This window comes from Heliangelus exortis, chromosome 1, assembly GCF_036169615.1.
Source record: "Heliangelus exortis chromosome 1, bHelExo1.hap1, whole genome shotgun sequence".
NCBI classification, from domain to species: domain Eukaryota; kingdom Metazoa; phylum Chordata; class Aves; order Apodiformes; family Trochilidae; genus Heliangelus; species Heliangelus exortis.
In genome coordinates this window covers 159,554,154-159,576,514 of record NC_092422.1, presented here as the reverse complement: position 1 = coordinate 159,576,514, position 22,361 = coordinate 159,554,154, and the positions used below count along the sequence as shown (strand labels likewise).

General features: G+C 41.1%; 1 protein-coding gene across 3 annotated transcripts in view; it reads right to left on the bottom strand.

Moving 5' to 3' along the window:
• Window positions 1-22,361, bottom strand: part of BORCS5 (BLOC-1 related complex subunit 5) — an 80,374-nt gene that overhangs the window by 13,929 nt on the left and 44,084 nt on the right. For all 3 annotated transcript variants that reach the window (XR_011723864.1, XR_011723865.1, XM_071733358.1), the window contains exon 3: window positions 16,886-17,043. Coding sequence is in view for 1 of the 3 variants with exons in the window: in XM_071733358.1 (XP_071589459.1) it covers window positions 16,886-17,043 (158 nt within the window). In the remaining 2 variants the exon portion in view is untranslated. The remainder of the gene's footprint in view (window positions 1-16,885; window positions 17,044-22,361) is intronic.

The window sequence follows — 22,361 nt, the reverse complement described above, 5'->3', positions numbered from 1 at the left end:
ATATGCACAAGAGCCAAGTCAGACGGCTTAACCTGTTCTGCACATCATACATAAGATGTACCATATATTCAGAGAGCTTGGTAACAGACCTGCTCCAACCCCTCCAGCACACATCTGAAGCTCGGTTGTTGTGGCTTGCTGTAGCTGTGCCTGACAACCCCAGTCCCTCCAGCATGATGGCTCTTCAAACTGGTATGGCTGAGAAGCAGGCATGCATCCTGCAACCAGGCTCTGTCCCCCTCTCTTGGGACCTGGCACATGCCCACAGTGGCTGCCAGGTGAAGGGACAGAGTGGACACATGTCGACCAGTTTTAACCCACTGCTGCCTCGTATCACCATTCTTCCAAACATCCATCTTTTCCCCATGGACAAAGGTCACTGCTCACCATGAAGCAGTCTCAGGGAATCATTATTCAGACAACATCCCTTTTTTTAACATCCCTCCACTTGGTGGAGGACAGTGATTGTACACCCGTCATCAAGAACAACACAATTTTTTTGGTGCAGTGCTAAAAAACAAGCCATGCTTACCATTACCTGACTTACGTAGCACTTAATTGGCAAGTATAATCCTGACCCAGAACCCAGTGGTGTGAGGCTGTGGGGAAGAGCCTGCAGCAACAGGAGGATTGTGTGGAAGTCATGAAGAGCTGGAAGGGGCATCCTCCACCACGTAGGGAATTCCACCCTGACCGAGCACTATTGCCTCGCTGGTGCCAGCAGGGTTTGACATGGGGGAGCTGTGTATGCTGACAAATGTCCCTTTCAAGCCCTGGGGAAGGGCTCAAGACAAAAATAGTTGGGCAAGAAAATACTGCATTGAGAAATCTAAGTTACAAAAAGCATTGAAAACAAACACACAAATTTCCGCTGAACTGTCATGGGGATTAGGAAGCTTTTTCCATCCCCCCTTCCCCACCACCTCCATCAGAGCTGGACACAGTACCAATTAACCTTTTATTTCGTCTGTAAGTTCTAATGGTCTCAGGCTGAATTCTTCCTCTTTGCCTCAGTGCTTTCCTGTGAATTCCTCCCTCCACACTTTCATGCACAGGACAAAATAAAAACCAGCAGAGCAGGAAACTCCAAATAGAGTGGAAACAATTTAAGACTACACAGGGGTTTCTATTAAAACCCTGGCTTAATAATTTAGTAGCTTGGCGCTAGCTCTGTAAATTGGAGTGTGTAAAACGCAGACCACCACCAGGTCTGCATGGGATGGAAGTAAATTCAACCCAGTGCCTAAAAACATCCTACCTAATGAGAGACAGTGGAGTGGAGTGGCAGCCAGTGAGAAACCTGCCAAAAGCCAGGAAGCCTCATTAAACTGAGTGGTGCGGGGGACCCAGGCAGAAACCTCCCCTGATGCTGAGATTCTCCACATGGCCTCAGAGCACTGCCCAAGAGCTCACATATACCCAGATCTTAAACAAACAAACAAAAACAAAACCACCAAGAAGCCAAAACCACCAGAAGCCTCCATTTTTCTCCATTCCAATAGTTTCCATCTGTTGACTTCTGGCATCTCATGCAAATAGCATTAACATCCATTTACTAGCAGGGAACATGGAGATAAGCTGAAGCTGACCTACAAAAGGAAAATGAAATGGTGAGTGGACTTCCAAGCTCTTTGCTACTTTCGGATACATTCACAATGGCTATAAAAACAGCTGCCTTACAAAAAAGAGAAAGGGTGGAAGTGAGCATTTCCTATGGTTTCCCTACACCTAGCATTCAAGTTTGCCTGCTGCACGAGGCTGTGGCAGCTGCACAGCCAGCAACATGACAAGGAGGACTGAAGTTGAGTAATTGTGAGGAAAGGCCAATTTTTACTGAGACTGAACCTGGTCTTTTTAACTGGAAGAAAAAAAAAAAAAAAAAAAAGCTACGTGTTAACTCCTGTATATAAATGCCAATGCCTCTTTACAGCTTTCCTTGAAGCGAGCCTAAATACACACTTACATCCTTCCTGCCTCCTCCCCCTCCAAGCGAGCTCCTCCAGTGCCAGACCTTGTGCTTTTACCTCTCCTGGCACACGGTCCTGGCCCCTGGCACTCAGAGAGGGCCTTCAGTTGCAGAATTCAGAGGGTCAGCCCTATTTACCCACCACAGAGACTAAAACTGCCCTTTGGGAATCTGCAATGAAGAGGGAACATGTCTAAGAATCCACTTAATTCCCATCCATTTTACTCCATACGGTAGCAATAAAAAGCATCTGGAGAATGGGAGCTTAGACAAAGAGTCTGCTCCTTTGCCTATAGGCAAGGCAGTCCGTGCTTTTCAAGGCACCCTCAAGGATCAGACGAGGGAATTTGCCTTCTCTGAGAAGCTCCCATCAACTCCCACCTTCCATTCACAAGGAACTGCCACAGTCTCTTTGAAAAGCAGTCAAGCCTCAGACTTCTTACTCGTCCCAAGCTGAGAAGCTCTCTGGGAAGCCCGCCGAGACACCTCACAGCCAGCAGCTCAACCACTGCCCTACAACCATCTGCAAGTGTTTGTTTAAGCCATTGTTTCTGCACAGCTTGCTTCGAGCTTCCTGCTATGCCAGGCCACCACAGTTGTGGGCATTTCTCCCCCTCAGCAGGTCACCACCTCATACCCATGTGCCACGACAGATGCGGAGCTGCGCTGCCACCAGCCCCTGGATGGCTTTGCCATCACCAATTTCTCCTTGAAACATCACCACTGAGAAAGCTGTCACCATCACCAACTTACAGACACAGAAGAGCTTGGAAAGTCAAAAGTCAACCTGAAGCCTGTTAAGAAGCAACAGAACAGAAGAGCCCAGCAGAGCCCAGCACACAAGCTCCCAGTCCTAATTCTCACCGAAGCGACATTTTATCAAGCCTGGTCTTGAGGAAAAAAAAAGATATGTTCTCAGTGTAGGGGGGAGAGCTCCCAATGCCCATTCTATGTCTTTCTAAAAATAATTCTTTCTGCCAAAGCAGCACACCTGAGGCTGGACATGCCCAGAGTAGAAGACAGGATTTTCTCCTCTTCCTACATCAAAAATGATGGAAGTTTCTTCCTTTAGGAGTATAGTTATTTATAGTTTATAGCTATGAAATACAGAGAAACCTCAATCTCATCTTCCAGCAGGACGTACTTTTTTTGAACAGCCAGAGACATTCAGAATTTGAGTCTGTTTCTGTTTTAAAGCTCATGACTCCTCCCTCGATCGGTAGCAGCAGGACACTAGTTTATGCTTTCACTTCACATTTTAAACATGAAATGACATCTACAGGGCTTTTCTTTCTTCAAATGAAAGCAGATTCATAATTACTTCCAACAACAGTGCACGATGGATATTCCCCCACTTAAAAGGGCCCCAGCACAATCCCTTCTGCTAAACCATTCACATTGTCAACCAGTAAGAGCTCACAGTCTCTCCTCTGCATTACACAGGCCCATTTGTAACACCACACTGATGAAACACAAAAACAACTGAGCGTACTCTCAGACATCTTGCACACCACAAATTCTTGCATTCATTTTAGAATTCTTCTTGGCCCACACTGCCAAGCAGAATAAAGACATTAATTTAGCCCACAAAAAGACTGAGGTCAGCACTGGACACTGCCCAACTCTTTTCAAGAGATCACACTGAAAAGGAACTAGTGTCCTCTATATATACCTCTTACCTGGTGTGGTTTTAAAGCACCTCTGTCATGGGCATGTAAGTGTCCTGCACTCTCAGAAACAGAGGTCACATCTTGTTTGCTAAGATACATTTGCTGCGGTTGCAGAACAGGCAAACACAACCAGAAGGTCATTAAACTTGGAATGAAATTGCTAGAGAGGCACTGCTGACATTCATAACAAAACAAATACATCTCATAAGAGGATGCTGTCATTCCCAGTTTCTCCATTCCCTCCTTAAAATGCCAATAAGATGCCAAGATGTTTTGTTTTCCCCCGACTCAGCAACAGCCTTCAAGAGCTTAGTTAGACATCCATTTGCACCAGGTCCTTCTGCCCTAATGATCTCCTGTCAGCTCCCATCCCCCATGGTTGCCACTCAAAAAACCCACAGCAATTAAGGCACAATCCTTGTTCCAGAAAGTTCACTTGCTCAAACAGCGCTCCAAGCACAAGAGGCCTTTCCCTTCATGTTGTCAGGTGCCTGGCTGGGGTTAAATGAACTCCTTCCTGCAGCTGCACAAAAACCACATCTGAAAGTGACAGGCGGGAACATGACTGCATGGAATATTAGTCACGATGTGCTGGTGTGAAAATATTTTTCAATCAACACACTTAAAACTGAAGACAGCTCCTCTTTCTGTACTGCTTGAAAACAAATGTGCTCAATGAATGGCTTTTTTTTTTCTCTTTCCCTCTGTCTTTGATAATGTCACGCAAAGTTAGCACAGCAGATCGTGATGTCTTCCTGATGATAGGAACATCCTCTGTTTCTCCCACTCATCCCACATACTGGTAAGTGATAAACTTACTGGGTAGCATCTTTGCCAGGGTAGAAAACAGAGACACGCAGCCAAGGATCCCACACCCTTCTCTTCAGCATCAGTCATCAGTACAGCTCTCATGAGTACCCCACCTTTGCACCACTGCCAGGTAAACAACTGTAATTTGTGTTTAGGTTTTGCTTAACATATCCAAGGCTGACTCCCATGCCAAAATATTCTTTTTGCTCCTTCTGTAACTTGTCATTGCCATAAACAATTGCCAAGGGTTACTCTGTCCAAGCATTGCACAGATCACAGTCAAGTTAAGAGAAAGAAGAGTAAACATTTTAACTGGCTCTAACACTGAATTTAAATAATGTTAATAGGTTCACCAGGGACCTCACTTAAAAAGATCTACAGCTTAATCCATACGTGGTCCCTTACAGCTATGGCAGATACAAGATAGCATAAGATAGGCTGCTGAGCCTCTAACATCAAAATATAAGTATTTTGGGAGGCCATGGGTTGCACAAAACAATTCATGATTCAAAAGAATAGGAAGGGTTATTCCTGAAATTAGCTTTTCCACCTTCAGGTAAACCTTTTCTTGCACATTGTATTATTGGACAGGATATGTTTGTTGCTGCCTTGCAGCCTGCTCTCCACAGCCCACATCTCCCTTACAGCTGAGCCTTCCCTACTTGAGAGCTACCATCATCCTTCTGCCAACTGGCAGTCCCCCAAGCTTAAGTTATGACTGCTATCAGTAACTGTTGCTAAAAAAAGAGTCCTAAAGCTACAATTAAAACAATACCTACCCCTTGCCCAGCACTAATGAACCAGTAGACTTCCAGGAGCTTGAAAAATCAGAACTCACAGAGGTGGGAGAAGATGGACAGCAAAGAGCAAGAACCAGCAGCCAACTGAGGTGGTGATGTAGATGCTACAAGCCAGCTCTCCAGTTTGGACACAGCTCATACCACAGTCCTGTTCTGTTGGACTTCTTACTTACGTTTGCCTCAAGACCAATAGCTACTTATTATCTTTCTCTCTCAAAATAGCTAAACCATAACACAAGCAAGTAAAAGTCAACACAACTTCAAGCTTCAAAGCAGAAGTCCCACTCTCCTCCAAATTAGCTGCATCATCATGGACTCAGCTGTGCATCTAAGTCAACAGGGGAGATTAAATCAAGTTTAGTTGTCCTGGGCTCTCTCTTCTTCAGTGGCTTGGTCCTCTGTCCTATGAGTTTGCTTGACTGACACTCACAGAAGCAGCAGGACCACCACATGAAGAGAAGCACCATATCTCCCTGCTCCACATGTTTCTGGATCCTAAAACCCAGGGTTTGCTGTGGCTCTGTCAGACTTTTGTATGCATAGCAAGATTCTTGGAAGAAAAAGAAAAAACAAACCACCACAGCTGATTTTATCAGCAAGTTTTATAATTGTCACCAAGAAAAGGTTATAGTAATTTCTAGCTCATTGACTTTAACTAGCAAGAACACTTTTCAGAGCTTTCAATTGCTGCTTTTGTAGAACAACCTACATCCATTTAAAAAACATCTAAAATTTGTCACAACTAAAAAATGTTGTTACGTACAAAGCACTAGAAATGCTTTTTTCTCTCCTAGATTATGAAGTTATGGAAAAAACAAAAAACAGCAAAAAAGCACTCCAACAATACATAAGATTAATGAACCTGTGTGGGTAATCAAAAACCTCACAAAACCTCTCTTTTGTGGAGTACAACTCCACAGAAATTAATAAGAAACTCGCAGCCTGTCTTTAATTAACTGTTCCTGGAGAAAGACAAATTTGTGTCTGTTACAGAGTGATCTCTTTCCTAATGGTAACTTGCACAACTCTTATTTCAGGCTACTTAATAATTCCGCTACAAAACATGGCCTTCAATTCCCTCATTTCCTGACTTTACACTGCTGCCACATTACTCATTCAGAACACTCCTATATCCAGCCAGAGCTTGAATACAGACAGCAGCACTTGTAAATGTTATTTACTCCTACAATCTTATTTTATCATGAATTTCAGCTCCGTACTTCCAACTTGTCAGAATGACTAAGTTAAAGCAAAAGGGTTTTCCCTTCAAAAACAAGCTTTGATTTGAGAACAGGTGACCACTCAGTCATTAGTGAGATGTTTCTCAGAAAAAACAATTGCTCTCATTTCAGAGTGAAAAGGTGCCATCTAAAATAGCAAGCAGCATTACGTTTGTAAAACATCTGGTCTAATGATGTTGTTCTCAGCTTCACACTTGGGACCTGATAGCTGTAGGGCATCTTTTCCAGATGTCCTACAGAAGGTCTTTCAAAATTTTTCAAAAGAGGATGCTACCTTTGCCATACTTAGCCAGGGTTAGACACACTAGACAAAAGCATTTTCTAGAAGAGAACACTAGAGCTCTTAAATCTCTTAAACTCCCAGAGAATGCAGAGGAGCTGAGTTTCAAGCACTTCCCACAGTTTACGAAGTGGTAAAATGATTATCTACAACTTTTTTTTTTTTTTTTCCCCTGAGGAATTGCAGAGAAAGATGGGTTCTAGCACCCTGCCACACTTACATAGCCAGTCCAACACATCTGGTCCCAGCAGACCTACCTCCCATGTGCTGTGCAGATGCCCTTTATGCATGCATGAAGGCCAAAGCATGAGATGTGGAGGGGCACCAGCCCTTCAGTCAGGAGTCAGGGATTTCCAGACATCTGACAGTACAGATGAAGCTTAGGCCTCTGACAGACACAGTTCTCATATGAAAAACCAAATCAAATTCTACTCACCGAGGAAACTCAAAGGTGTCAGGTCTAACAACATTAGCTCACTGATCATAAGAAGAACATCTGAAATATCTTTCTGAAGCTCTACATCAGCTCTTTCATGTTCAAAAAGAACATGAAATGAGCAAAGCACATCCCAGTGATGTGAAGGAAAAGAGCTACTGCTACATTCCCAGAAGAGCTCCTTTCAAAATTGACTCCACCATAGTTCCACAGTGCTGAAGCTCAAATGTCCTAGCACTTTTCTGGAGGTCACATCATCTGATAGTAAAGTCTTTGCCTTCAGAAAAGCCTGAAGGAAATCTTGAGCACTGTAGATTATTTCCATAAAAAGCTCTTCTGAGCTATAGACTATTGTTCAAAATATGATGACAAGAATACATCCCATGACCAATAATCAACAGATTCAGACAGAAGTTCAATGAGTTCAAGTTGTGGTAACTCTAATCCACTCTGAGCATTCTTCTTAATTGTACTGAGCTGACATGGTCTCAAGTTTCACACAGGCTGAGTATTTCTCTCTCCTTCTTTATGTTTACAACTGGATCTCTAGAATGAACTGATCAAATGCAAGGTGGCACTTGAAAATTTACACTATGACCTAGCAGGAGAGCTTATAATTGAAAAGTAAAATTGTTCACCTTGCAGTTTAGGTTGGGCATAAGCAAGAATTGAACTCTCTGGTGTTCACTCCATGAACTCTATGGAATCAAAGGAAAGGGTATGACCCAAGAATCCTTACTGACCTTAAAAACTCTTATAAATTCCTTGCCATATACTGCTGGTAAGGTAATTTATTTTGCAACAACTACTCAACCTTTTTCAGCTGACATTGATCTGATTTGGGATTTTATCTTTTAGATAATTTGCCAGTCTCAGCAATTGCTCTTCACATACATTACTTTATCTTCAGGTTTAAAAAAAAAATAATTCTTATTTCTTGTCTACCATCTCAGTTTGTCACAGTTCACACACTTGATTACAGGGTATCCTACTATACTATAATTCAACATTTTATGCAAGCTTCCAGAGGCAGATGACACATCCAGTCAGGAACAACGCCCACACAAATTAATTACTAGCAAATGATATGGTTCAGACCTCTAAAGCAGTGTTGAAATAATGGCTAATAATGTTCTCATATAGAAATGTTGATGCCTGAATGGCACAGAAACATTCAGGAAACCCTACCCTTCATAAAATGCAAGATGGACAGATTACTTGCACTAAGGCTTTGTAATGTTTTCAACATGAAGTCATCTCTGTAGATCACATCTGATTATTATCAGAATGCTAATTATAGGGTTGTTAACACAGGGTCAACCCTGCTCCCCCAGCCTACCATACAGCATCTTTAAGTCATCAGTGAAACTCCAAATATTTGCAAATAATATTGGCTAACCTATCTAAAATGCATGTCAAAGTGCTGAACAGCTTATAGCTAACACTCCTCACAACCTCCTTACCTTCAGCCCCACCCAGTCCCCCTCCCCATTCTCACTTAGGGGTACAGTTTACACCTTGAAAATTTCGATTCAACATTGAAACAGGAGGGAATTATAAGAAATAAAAGCCTGTAAAGATGATTTTCCTTTACCAACACAATCCAGCAGGGAGGAAGAGGACCGTCTGTTAACACCAGACTTACTTAGGAAAAGAAATCATATCATTTCTGGTCTTCATTTGGCTAAGCAAAACAAGTAAAGCTTTTCCAGTTTCATCCCCAAGGTTCTCCACTCCCCAGACATCCTTACAGCCCTTCTGTTGTATTATGGACTTGCCTTTCTTCACTATAATGAGAACTGCACAGAGTGCATCAGACAAGATAATCTCCCAGCCTTGTGCAATACAACCCATATGTTCCTGTTTCTCATGGGAGTACTTTGTGTTACACACACAAGGCTGATACCTGCACACTTCATATCTCAAAACTGTTTCACGTCCAAATTCAATAGCAAGTCTGCCAACTGTGGAATGGACTTCAGTCATTTTTATTCCTATCTGAAAATCTACAATATCTGGATGAGTGGTTTGGTTGTTGTTGTTTGGGGAGTTTTCTGCCCAAAAGCAACAGCTAGAATAAGAAACACAACTTCCTACTTTAAACAACCTGTGAGAAGAAACTGAATTCTATTCTTTCTGGTACCTGATAATCATAAGCTCCATGCACAAATCATGATGAAAAGTGTTAATATAAGGCTTACCATACTAGACTTCTGATCTTCAGTTCCAGTCTATTTAGCACCTATGTTCCTAATAATACAAACCTGTGTGATTGCTAGATGCTTGTTTAATTTTCTATTCTTTCTTGGAAAGAGGTGGTGGAAAGGATTATAGTTTAGATCTTTTTCTCAAAAGGCAAAAGAAACCAAAGCACAAGTGAAGGGAACATGCTGAAACTGATTCCACACATATATTCCAGGAGCAAGAGACGGGTGAATGAAGGAGTGCATGGTAACACAACAGATTTAAGGCTGTCACAAGTGCAAACAATCTTTCCTCTTCCTTAATAACTATTGGATCACTTCATAAAGTTAGTGTACAACAGAGCACTGGCCATCTGCCTCAGCCATACACAGCAAGACATTCATTCTATGTAGTAAGTAACAATTGTGAAGCTTTTTCAAAAGCATTTTCCCATTTTGATGCTGTCTGGCTAAGACATCACCCCACCACTCAAGAGTTCAACATACTTCCACATCAGACTGGAGAAAAATGAGCAAAATTATCTAGAGGACAGGAAGGAGGTTTCTAGTTTAACAACCCTGAACATTTATTTCTGCATTACGTTAAGATTCCAGCTTTAATAAATAACACTTCATTGCAGAAGAGAGGAGAAATAAAGAGCCTGATAAATTGCCTTAGTCCTCATCAATAAGCTACGTTTAAGGTACAGATTTCTTTCCAGACACTATGTTTCATATCTTTTCTAAAAAGCACAGCTGCATGACATTAAATCCTTTGAAAATGTAAGTGGCATTTCAACCCAGGTTCTTTACCTCTTCAGAAATACTACATTCCGAGGAATTTTCAAACATCTTTCCCTGAGTTTGGGGCACTGCTAATTTAAGCCTGTGAACCAAAAGGCTCAATTCTACTTGCAAGTTAACGTGGCCTCATCTAGAAAGACTAAGACTAAACACATCCCCATGTTCCTTTTTGCCAGGCTTTGTTTAACAGCTTACTTTTGATCCCTTGAGTCCTTCCCTTTAATGGGATGAAAGGTAACTTAGTGGTCTGATCCAAATGAGTACACAGACCTTGACGCAAAGGCCTGAAGTCAAAGCAGCACTTTGGACTTGGTAAGGACGTTCTTATTTTGCTGGCCTGACTCAGCTTAGTCAGGAGGTGCGTCATTTTCAGGGCACATCTGTCGAAAACAGGTTTCACAAGTAGTTTTGGAAACTCAGCTTTGATACCACCTACAAGGAAACCATAACTAACAGGATGCAGGAATGACAACAAACATTTCACTCAGCAGAGTGCTAAACAACGACAACAAAAAACCAACAACTCTAGGAGCAAGTAAAAAACACTTCAACAAATTGAAAATTTCATTTGAGTCCATTCTCTGAAGGGACACCAGTCAACCATGACTGGAACATAAAATCAGTCTCCCCCGACACTCCGTATCATAGAATCATAGAATTGGCTGGGTTGGAAGGGACCTCTGAGATCATCAAGTCCAACCCTTGATCCACTACCGCTGCAGTTACCAGACCATGGCACTGAGTGCCACATCCAGTCTCTTTTTAAATATCTCCAGGGATGGAGAATCCACTACTTCCCTGGGCAGCCCATTCCAATGCTTGATCACCCTCTCCATAAAAAAATTCTTTCTAATGTCCAACCTAAACCTCCCCTGGCACAACTTGAGACCGTGCCCTCTTGTCTTGCTGAGAGTTGCCTGGGAAAAGAGACCAACCCCCCCCTGGCTCCAGCCTCCTTTCAGGGACTTGTAGAGAGTGATGAGGTCTCCCCTGAGCCTCCTCTTCTCCAGGCTGAACAGCCCCAGCTCCCTCAGCCTCTCCTCATAGGATCTGTCTATGTCATCTCCCAGAGAGAGATGGAGCTAAGAAGTGTGGCTGTGGTGCATCACCCAGCAGAACCTACCCGTGCTTGCAGCAGACACAAACCCCTGAGCCTAACTGCAGCCCAGCTTAATGGGATCCTGCACTGCAGCAATCCAGTCACCAGCCAGGGAATGTCCTTCCAAGGTTTCTAGCCCAGGATTACTTAATACCTGGTGATGGAACAGTTTCCTGCACTTAGCTTTTCCCTTTATCATCACTTTCAAGGTACCTTGTCCTTTCATTTCCACCCTGGAATATCAAACCTTTACAAGCTGCCCCTACCACTGCCAGCCCTCTCACCTCTATTTAAAGAGGGGTTGACAGCCACTGACTGTGGCCATCACAAAACCATCCTTCCCTCAGGGTAGAACAAAATCACGTTGATGACCTCTGCAGGCCACATTCCCCAGCACTTGGCCACTAGGTGACAGGTCTCTTCAATAAAACAAATGCTCAGCCTCACAAAAGCCAACATAGTTGCAGTAAAGGTCAAAAAGTCACACGAATTTCACACAAACAGCACCGACATTCCTAAATCCCCAAATTGCAGAGTGTGTTTTAGTTCACGCACTGGTGACATGAATGGCTGAATCACAATTTATGAGTCTTAAATGCATGGAATAAGCTACCATGTGCTTGTATATAGTACTTGTGTATAAAAGCACTTTTCTTGTTAGTCTGTCAAATGCACTAGACTTGTTGCTTACAAAAAATAATCATTTAACACCTATCCAGAGTTTTGAACAGCTGAAACACACTGGGAGACATGATGTGGTGTATAAGTGGCTCTAAAAGTTAATTACTTGCAAAATACCAAGGGATGTATTTTAGGACATCTTAACTACATACTAGAGAACCTTATTACAATTACTTGCTGCAGCAAGCTGGTAAAGTAAAAAACCCACCAACAAAATAAATGAATAAAGAATAAATCCATACACATCCTATTCTGGAATACATGTGCAAAATAATGAGCTATTCCCATAGAAGAACTTAGAGATATGAAACAAGGCATATACTATAATTTGCTATATGACAAATCAACTACTGATATTTATGTCTGCCAGGACAGAAGTTGTTTATTAATAACAGCTACGAATATAAGTGTAATGTTTATTAGATTTGAAAATGGGGGTGGGGGGGTATATGCTCCATAGGTATGCACCAGCTTAGCCTGGTATTTTTTTACAATATCAAATTAAAGTGTTTTGTTTTCAGAATTATTGTCACTCTGGGATTCCTGTGGCAATATGCATCAGTACTCATTTTTAGGGCAAAGCATAAGATCCCTCCCAATAATCCATTTCCAAATACATTTTAAGCACATTTTAGCTAGGAACTACATTTGCTTTTAAGGGTACATGGGACACTGAGTATCACAAACCAATACTGGATATCTGACAAAAAAATGTAGGAGACCTTTTAATTAAAAGCTTCCTTGAATGGAGACTTGGTGGCTTTCAGCTTCCCTTTTGCTTTCATATCAAAATCTAGACTTAAGTTTTCAAGTGTGACTAGTAATTTCTAGATACTCAGCTTCAAGTATTTTGAAGGACAAGACTTTTTTAAAAGCTCAGCATCTTGTGCGTGAAAAATAATTTATTTTTTTTTTAAGGTACTGACACCAGACAATTTTGGAGTCACACACATAGGTCCCTTCTCAAAATTAAGCTCTGTTCCCCGGCCTTTACCTATTTGTCTTGTTTCTCTTTCTCTGTTACTCACCATCCCCTGTCAGATGACTCTCCAAATTCTCTCCTTGCCACCCGAAACAGATACCCTCCCTTGATAAGGACCTAGTGTGAAGTAGCCCCCTCTTTCCATCTTCCCCTCAAGTCATACCTAGTATTTAGAACTGGCCAACATTTGCCTTTAAACTAAACTTGGCCGAAACCCTCCATTTTAGATAGCATAACTGAAGCAGACACTCCTGGCAAAGACAGCTCATGCAGCTCTCATAAACCCAGCAGCAGCTGGAGCTGCTCAAAAAACTTCAAACTGGTTGTAATGCAGTTCTACAGCATTGCCACGGCACAGATGGATGTGGGACACAGCAAGTTAAGACTGCCTGGTGACAGGTAGGACCCTAAACCCACCACAAAAACAAGGAGAAAACGCTCCAGCTGAGCTTTTTTCTCCTCATGTTGATCAACATGAAAGTGTTGGATTTTTTTGTTTGTTTTTTTTTAACATACAACACCCAAGAACAGGCAGACAGATTGTTTTATCACAGATGAGCAAATCACAGTTCACCATAAAATGCACCACCAACTTCGTCCTCATCACCTAAAATCTTGTGGCAAAAGCTCCAAGATGCAGGTAAGATTTGTTTAACCTATAATTACCTTTTACAGCTTAGCATTTTATAACGTGCTATCTACTGGGTTTTAAAAATGCAGCTTTTTTTCTAGCATACACAGGTAACAAGCTCACATGGGTCCAACGGATCTTGTTCCCAGACTCATCTGAACTGAATGCCCCAGAAGTCAATAATGTGGGTGATTCATCCAGTAAGTGAAAAAATTTCATCCTACAAAATACCAAAAAGAGCAGACAAATTACCCAGAAAATGCTGCACATAAGCTTTTTTTTTTTTTTTCTTGAAAATTGTCAAATTTTTTGAGATGCCATAACCCTGGATTAACTCACACATAAATCCCAAATTGCCATTCTGTTGTTTTCCAAACTGATAAGAAGAAAAAAATTAAAAGGAATCCTAAGTATTTCAGTGGTCCTGGAATTAGTGAAGTATTGCAACAGAAAGCAAATCAGATGCCAAAACATAATATTTAACGCACAGTGATTATTTTTCCCTAAAAAGATGCAAGCACATCTTTTTTTCTTTTGGCAGTGAAGACAAAGCCTATTGTGATAAAAATCAATCTTTTCTGAAACACAGTTTGGATACAAGCAAGCATAACAGCTGAAGAAGAGGCATTCAAGTCAGCTACCTCCAGTCACACCTTCACCTCTTTCCCCTTCAAGGACACAACTGGGAAAACATATTTCTTCTTGAGAAAGAACAGTCACAGCAACCTGGAAGTCACATTCAGGAGCAGATAATGGATGTAGCCAACACACTGACAAGAAATTCTGTCTAAACTGGGAAATGGGATGGAAAGCAAAGCTAGACTGTTATGGTCCCCAAACTAAGGGAACACACACAGATGCCTCAACTTTGATCTGCAGCAACTACTGTCATGCAATGTTTTCCTTTTCCTTAGTTTATTCTCTTTCCTATTAAGGACCATTTTAACTCAGATTAATCTGGGTGCCAATTTACAAAGCACCGTAATCAATTATGAGTTATCAAGGACCAATAAATTTACAACATTACTTCTGACTTTTACCAGAAACCAGGAAATGTTTTTTTTCTGACCATACAGACAATAAGCAAAAGACATTTTCCCAGAAACACTTTGTGAAGAGCAAATAAAAAATCCTGGCTGTAGGCAGAATGACTGTAGCATATTATAAAGCAGGACAATTATTGACTGAGCACAGAGAGTAAGAGTCTGAAAAGTGAACATATCTCAGACAAATTGTAGGAAATTGAGGACTGAAGCTCACCAGCATTTTGTAGGACAGTTAAAAGCATCAGTCACTTGGTAAGTCCATTATCAGAAGAAAAACACTTTAATGCTTACAGTGTTAAAGAAAGGAAAAGGGAATTACAATACAAGAGGATAAAAATTTACATGCAGCTCATGCACACATTATGGTTTGCACAATATACTTCACCTTCTGTCATTTTTACTCTTTACCAATGGTCAAAGCTCTGACTACATGGCAAAACTAAATCATTGCTGACAAATGGGTGCAGTCTACACTTGTAACAAGAGACATACCCTGCTCTGCTTCAGCTGCACCCCTTGTTGTCAACAACTGTCAACAGTAGATCGATTTACTGCACCAAGGAGAGCCCAAGTAATTTGGAAAGAATGATTTAAGCTGAGTGGGTCCCACCCGGCTCCTCCAGAACACACACACAGAACAGCCAATGAAATAAAAACATTTTTAAATTATTAGGAAAATTAACAGTAAAAACCCACCAGATCTGGCAGAGGGATTGAAAGCATCTGAAATTACTTAAGTGTTGTGACCAAATAAAAAACCAACCCAACTGACTTGTCAGTTGCCTGAGTTACAGACTCTCCCATTTCTCCTTCAGGTCATCGGAGAGGAGTCTGTGATAAAGAACCCAGTGACAATATCTGTATCATCCTTTTATTTATCTTACACACACACACAAAAAAATCATAAGCCTTACAAACTGGAAGAACACATCACCATAACTAATATAAAAGGGACTCTGCCACCTGCCTTATAGAAGGCAAATCCAACTAATGCAGATTACACTGGTGGCGTCTACCATGACTTTAAATCACTCGATATTTCCTCTCACACTTTAACAGCCAAAAGAATTACAATCTGCTTGGATTAATGCAGCACACTGTCATTAGTCTGGCAATTAAATCCCATTTCTGAGACTGTGTGATTTGAGTCACCAACATCTGCAAATATCTTTAAATCTTGTGTAATATCTGGCCTCAGATCTCCATACACCAAAGTAAAAAGGCCTTTTTAATGGCTCCCATGTTATTTTGGACTTACAACTTCACGATGACAGCAGCTTCTCAAAACAGCCCATGAATTAAATTTATTATCCAGTTTCTCATGTGGGATTTTCTTAACTCTAACCCAACACAGCAACAACAAATCAAGGTCATTGTTTATATTGCATGAATTAAAATTAACCACCTGTTCAAAAGCTTTGTTTTTTCATATTGAAAGGTATTTGGTCTCATAGACTTTTGACATATGCAGCATTCACCACTTCTTCTACACATTTGGAAGCATGTGAGAATACACTGCATCTCCTCTCATGCTAGTCTGTCTTGACTTTAAAAAAAATATTAAAAAAAAAAGATCTATCAGCCATCCTACTGCTTCCTACATCAGTGGTTACACATGTGAAAGAGAATCCAATTGCAGGATGCTTTCCAGGAACTAACGTCCTCCTAATATTTAAGCAGATCAATGGTTTTCAAATGATTAGTGATAAAAACAGTAGCAAGGGAAGACCTTTTTGTCATGTGGATCAGAGAACAGGCACCATGTTATGGGCTTTGAAAACAAAGTCTATCTCTACAAATCTATTCAATTAAGAAATACTACCTTTTCCAACCAAAGAAGCTGTTAAGATACCCATTTCTTTCCTTAAATTAGAGCCTAATAATGAGGCAAAACAAAATGTATGCTTTACAGACCTAAAAAACGAATGCTACCCTTAAAAATTCCAGTCCTCTTTTACTTCTTCAACAGTTACTTGCAGTACTCACCATACCAGAGGAACAGCCATTGTTTACAGCCAGAAATTTCAGGGCATAACAAAGCAACACACCACCTAACAGTAACCATAATGAAAGTCAGGAAACTTTGCTTGAAGTGCACACCCACAAAGCTTTTCTACAGGGTTCAGTCTGAAGTGGACGGCTGCAAGTGACCCACAGCCTCTTACAGGCAAGCACCTGCATTCCTAGCACAAGATGTCCAAGCCAATGCCCTGAGCCCTTCCCCACCAGAAGCAGGAATGCTGCAGGCATTAATACCTCCTTGATCCGCTTCACGAGAGCATTCTGGTCAAAGGCAACTGCTTCTGCACACTGGTGAAGGTGATCTTGGTACCGGAGACACAGCTGCAGCACCTGCTGGGGGTCCAGCTTTTCCAGTTTGGCGTTGGTTGGAGATGTGTGGCCACTGAGGAGTCCTACGAGGCAAGAAAAGGACCAGGGTTAATGTGACAGTTCACATGATTAGCTCAGCTGCAAGCCAAGAGGCAGCAGAACAAACCCAGAAGAAAAGCTTTACAAGGGGTAATGAACAAATGAAAATCTCATCTGGGGTCCTAAGCTACTGAATGGATTTTAGCAGTGCAATAGTGCAGTGAAAGCTAAAAAGTGGGAAGGGCATGTACTGAAGATTTATGGATGTTTAGGATTTATAGCAGTGCTACGAAGTTTGCCACACAGCTTATCTCTCCTTGACAGTACTTAAAACACAGACTCTGAATGCAGGTCCGTAAGGCACATCAGCAAGGTTTTCACCAATATGCTGTGTAAAATGAGTCCTGTTTCTTCTCCACCACAAACAACCCTGAATTGTGAAAAATGAACCCCTCTTTTCCTTTATGTATGCCAGAAGGAGTTGAGATCTGCATTCCTACATGGGCATGGGATTCAAACTATTTTCACTAGAATCAGGCTGTCAAAACCAGAGCTCTAGAAATACACTGGTCCCACAAAACAAACCTGAATAAAAAACTACCCACTCTACTCAAATTATTAGGGGTGAAACCATAGAATCATTTTGGCTGGAACAGACCTTTAAGATAATTGAGTCCAACCATCAACCTAACTCTACCAAGTCAGGTACTAAACCATGTCCTTAAGCACTATATCTACATGTCTTTTATATTGCAGTGTCTGGTGTCTGTGTTTTGTCTGCCTTGACTTTTTCAATGCTTCAGAATAGATTTTTCTTCACGATCTCACGGATTAGTGATGTACTTTTTTTTTTCTTTTTCTTTTTTTTAAATAAAGAATCAAGATCCTTACCTCATTGTATGACCCAGGTTTTCACAAAAGGCTCACCCAAAAAAAAGTATTCGCCTTAAAATTGGGACACTGGTACTATCCAGAGAAGCAAAAATTGTCCAGAGAAATTTCTCCAGCTCTTTGTTTGTTGCCTGCATAGCACAATTTGAGAAACTTTGCTGAGCTCAAGCATATGTGTGCCATACTGACTGCCTTCCCGAAAGCTGCTGGAAAAACTGATGCTAAACTCTAAGGCCATAGTTTCTTGGTGTTTTTCTTTTATTTGTTTTTTTTCTTTTGCTTTGTTTTGTTTCTGCTATTGCATTTACTTACTTTCATTTTCTTCTAGCATGAGCACAACTTTTTTCTTGGTGGGACACCATCTGAGACAAACAGCACAAACACACAATCTTCTTTTCCCAAAACATCCTTCAAACTATATAAACTCCAATTCAGTGACTGCATGCATGTGCCCTTTGGGACTCTCAGTTTACAGACAGGAAAAGACATTAAAACAGCAAATGTAAGCAAGTATCACACTAAGCAATTAAAAAGTAATAAATGCCAGTTATTTGGATTGGAAAAGTTCTTCTAAGAACGTACCTCAGTGGGAAATGGAAACTATTCTGGAAGGCCCCCATGCCTGTTGGAAGCTAGAACTGGTAACACTGAGTTCTTGCCAAAACACAAGAACAAGACAGAAACCAAGACGTAAGTCAGAAGCATCTTATGAATTTGAGAAAGTTAAACCCCTTTGAAAACATTTGCAGACAAATGAAAACAAAATCAGGACATCAACTTCATCAGATATGAAGTAGGTTAACTTTTCATCAACACTCAACATTTTATTTTCTCAGGATACTCCCCAGTTACCCTTTGCACAAAACCTTTTCATTCCTCACCTTAAGCGTAAAAAAAAAAAAAAAAAAAAATTATTTTACTAACTTGTTTCCCCCTACAATTGTGCTGCCTGAGTCAAGTAGTCAGGAGAAGAAATAGACACCTCACCATTTACTCTCAAAACCCTGTATTAGGAATAGTCAAATTTACTTTTTATGTTCTAGAAAGAATAATCTCAAAAAAAAAAATCTTATGTCCAGCAATTATCAACTGCAAATCTTTCAAGCATACTTTCAGCTAAAGTGCAAAGCTTTCATGGGAGCAAACCCAGGGAAGGAAATAAGACTTTTTTCAAAAGTGTACATTACATGTTCTAGAGCTCCCTCAGCTTCTTAATTCTGATCTTCTATAAAATTATCTTGTCAGGCTAAATGTTCAGATGATGTTGTCAACTTTTAATATGTTGAATGTGCACACTGGAATGAAGAGTTCACCATACACCTGAGGCAGTTGTCCTGTTTCTGCACTGATTAAATACATGATGCTATCAACAAGCTAATTTTCTTTTATTACTAATCTCTCACCAACTTCAACAGGAGGAAGACAATTAGACTCTATTTAAGAGATTTAATTAACATGAAGAGTGTGTTTTGGCCAACTTATGGTACTTTCGAGCATTTTGAAGCAGAATAGGCCAAGGACTATTAAACGAGCTATAAAGGAGCATGGTGCTCAAACTTATGTACTTAAAAACTTGTACAGGTTACGTATTGCTAAAAGAAAACTTTATAAACTTAAAGGAGGCTTTAATTCCCTATCCAGAAAAACAAAAGCTCAAGTGAAGGGAAATGTTAACTGTTCAGCTGGAGTTCCTTCATAAGAAGGCAGAGGTGGAAATACAATCCAGTACAAAAGTTTGGAGTAGCAATAAACAAACAGCATATGCTGCTCAAAGATAGATGAAGGTATTATTTTGGGTGATGCAGTGGGGAGAAGCCAAAAGAATTAGGTTCTCCAAAGACCTCTGGGTTCATGCTGACAGTGCTGACAAAGAACAATTCAGCTTAAGGGTTTCAACTTGCAAGAAAGGAAAAAGTAAACAACAGCACTAAAAAAGCAATGCAGCTTTCCACCTGGAAGAAATTCCCATTGTCTAAATGTCAATCTGCCATTTTTTGTTGTTCAAAGTAAATACTTATTACTGTGCTATAAGTCTTAACATTTTCTTAAAATTAACTAATGAGCATCTCCTCCTACTCTGCTTTGGTGAGATTACACTTGGGAGTACACCATCCAGCTTTGTGGATGCCAGTCAAGAAAGGTACAGACCTGTTGGAGCAGACCCCGAGAAGAGCCATGGAAATGGTCAGAGGGCTGGAACACACAGAACAGCTGAGAGAGTTGGGGTTGTTCAGCTTGGAGGAGGCTCTGGGGAGACATTGTTGTGGCCTTTCAATACTTAAAGAGGCCTTGTATGAAAGACAGAGAGAGACTTTTTACCAAGGTCTGTTGCAACATGATGAGGGGTAGCAGTTTAAAACTGAAAGATGGGTTTAGAAGGGACATAAGGAAGATGTTTTATGATGAGGGTGGGGAGACACTGCAACAGCCTGCCCAGACAAGTTTGTGGATGCCCCATCCCTGGATGTGTTCAAGGACAGGCTGAACAGGGCTTTGAACAACCAGGGGAAAGTGTCTCTGCCCACTGCAAAGGGGGGGGCTTGATGATCTTTGAGGTCCCTAATGATCCAAACCATTCTATTATTCCATTAATTCACTGCATTTTATTTTGTAGGGAGTCAGTAGCTTGGCTCCAAAAGACCAGATGGCAATGGTTTGAATCTTCATGGAAGAGAGACTGCAGCCACTCAGATCCCAGACGGGTTTTATCAGGATAGCCCGGGATGCAGAAACAGAGCTGCAGGGCTGGTAAGGATCTCCTCATGCCACAGAACTCAGGCCTCCTACCTTCCTCCTCCTCCCAGCAGAAGGCAGTGAGACCAAAGAAGTTTAACATAGTACCTCCTCCACAAGCTCTGCACTTAAGAGCAACATACTGCCCTATACCCATGAAAAACATGAGACCACAGGAAAAATTGAAACAAGAAAGAGACACAGGAGAGTGTAGGGGGTTAAAATGGGTATTGCTGGTGTCCTTTATTTCTATACTAACAGAAAGTTGAGGAGATATCTACAAGCCACTGAGAAATCTTCATTTTTAGAGCAGAGAGATGGCCAGAACTATTAACCTTCAGGTATTATTAAACAATTATCCTCTTGAAAATCACTGCTTCCTTCCTGAAGCTTTGTCCCATGTTTTGAACTCTCCACTGAACCAGGCCATCCCTCAGCAACTGGCCTACACACAGTTTGTAAGAGGATATAAGACCGTATCTGTTGCAACAAAATGTTTATTAGGTCAGTCTTAAAATGGGGAGAGACTAAGGTTACTGACTAGTTCAAGGTTCACTCCCAAAACAGCCAGAATTTGAACCTGGTCACCAGTACCTCTCAGAGCAGTTAACTGCTGAGCTATCCTACCTCTTCTTCACAGTGGAAAGGGTGTTCCTGTGTTTTCATCTGCAGAACTATTCCACAACCCCCAAAGAGCACGGTTCTGCTCTTAAGTGGAAAGAAAACAGCAACTGAAGTTTTAATTCCATATTAAATTGAACACTCATTTTCAAGATGGACTGTTCTCTTCCAAAGAAGAGGGCACACCAGAAATCACCCTTGCACTGCTTGAAACCTCAAGAAGACACTGCTTGGCACAGCCCAGCATGGCAGGGACAGGTGGCATGGAGCACGTTGTAGCATGGGGAAAACTGGAAGCAACGGCGAAGCATGCACAATCTTGGCTACCAGATTACACCCTAAAACAAAAAAAAAGGGGACAGACCACATCATGTGCCTGCCATGATGAAGAGAAGTTGAGCTTTTCCACCTACTCTGGCAGTAAACAGTATGCCCATGAAGATGCTAAGCAGCAACTGGGACAAAGAAAGATTCACATTTCAGCTCCTAAATGGCGCCTTAGAAAAAAAACAAGCCAGTACACCAAGTATGTCATGCATAGAGAAATATCATATATCACTACAAGGCTAGCTGACCCACAGACTTGACAAATCTGTTATTGTTTCCATATTCCTTGGCAAATCAGAGGCATGTTAAAACTATTTTCCTCCTACTTAGTCATCTCCTTGTTGGTTCCAGGTCCACATACACTTCAAACAAATCACATCCCACTGAGCAGAAGAAAGCTGTTAGTTTAAAAAGTATTTTTATGACTAGAAGTTCTTGAAAAACTGTTTTGCACGCTATACTGATTCTACAGACATACAGAACATCATAACCCACCATAGTCATGTTCTGCTGCTTTAGCAGGCAATCCTAACAACAACTTAAGTGCTTTCCAAACTGAGAAGTATTAATATTTATTTTTTATTTCTTTATTTCCACTTGTCAATCCCCTTTTCAACCAGTAACTGCAGACATTACAAAAAGAAAGCAAATAGGTTCACAGTTGTTAATTTATTATTACAGACAGCAAAGCACATGATGCTGGGATCTTGTTACTAATTTTAAGGCCAGAAAGGGCTTCTGTCATCAGCTAACTGAGCTTTCCGTGGAATACAAGAGAGGACTTTAAATG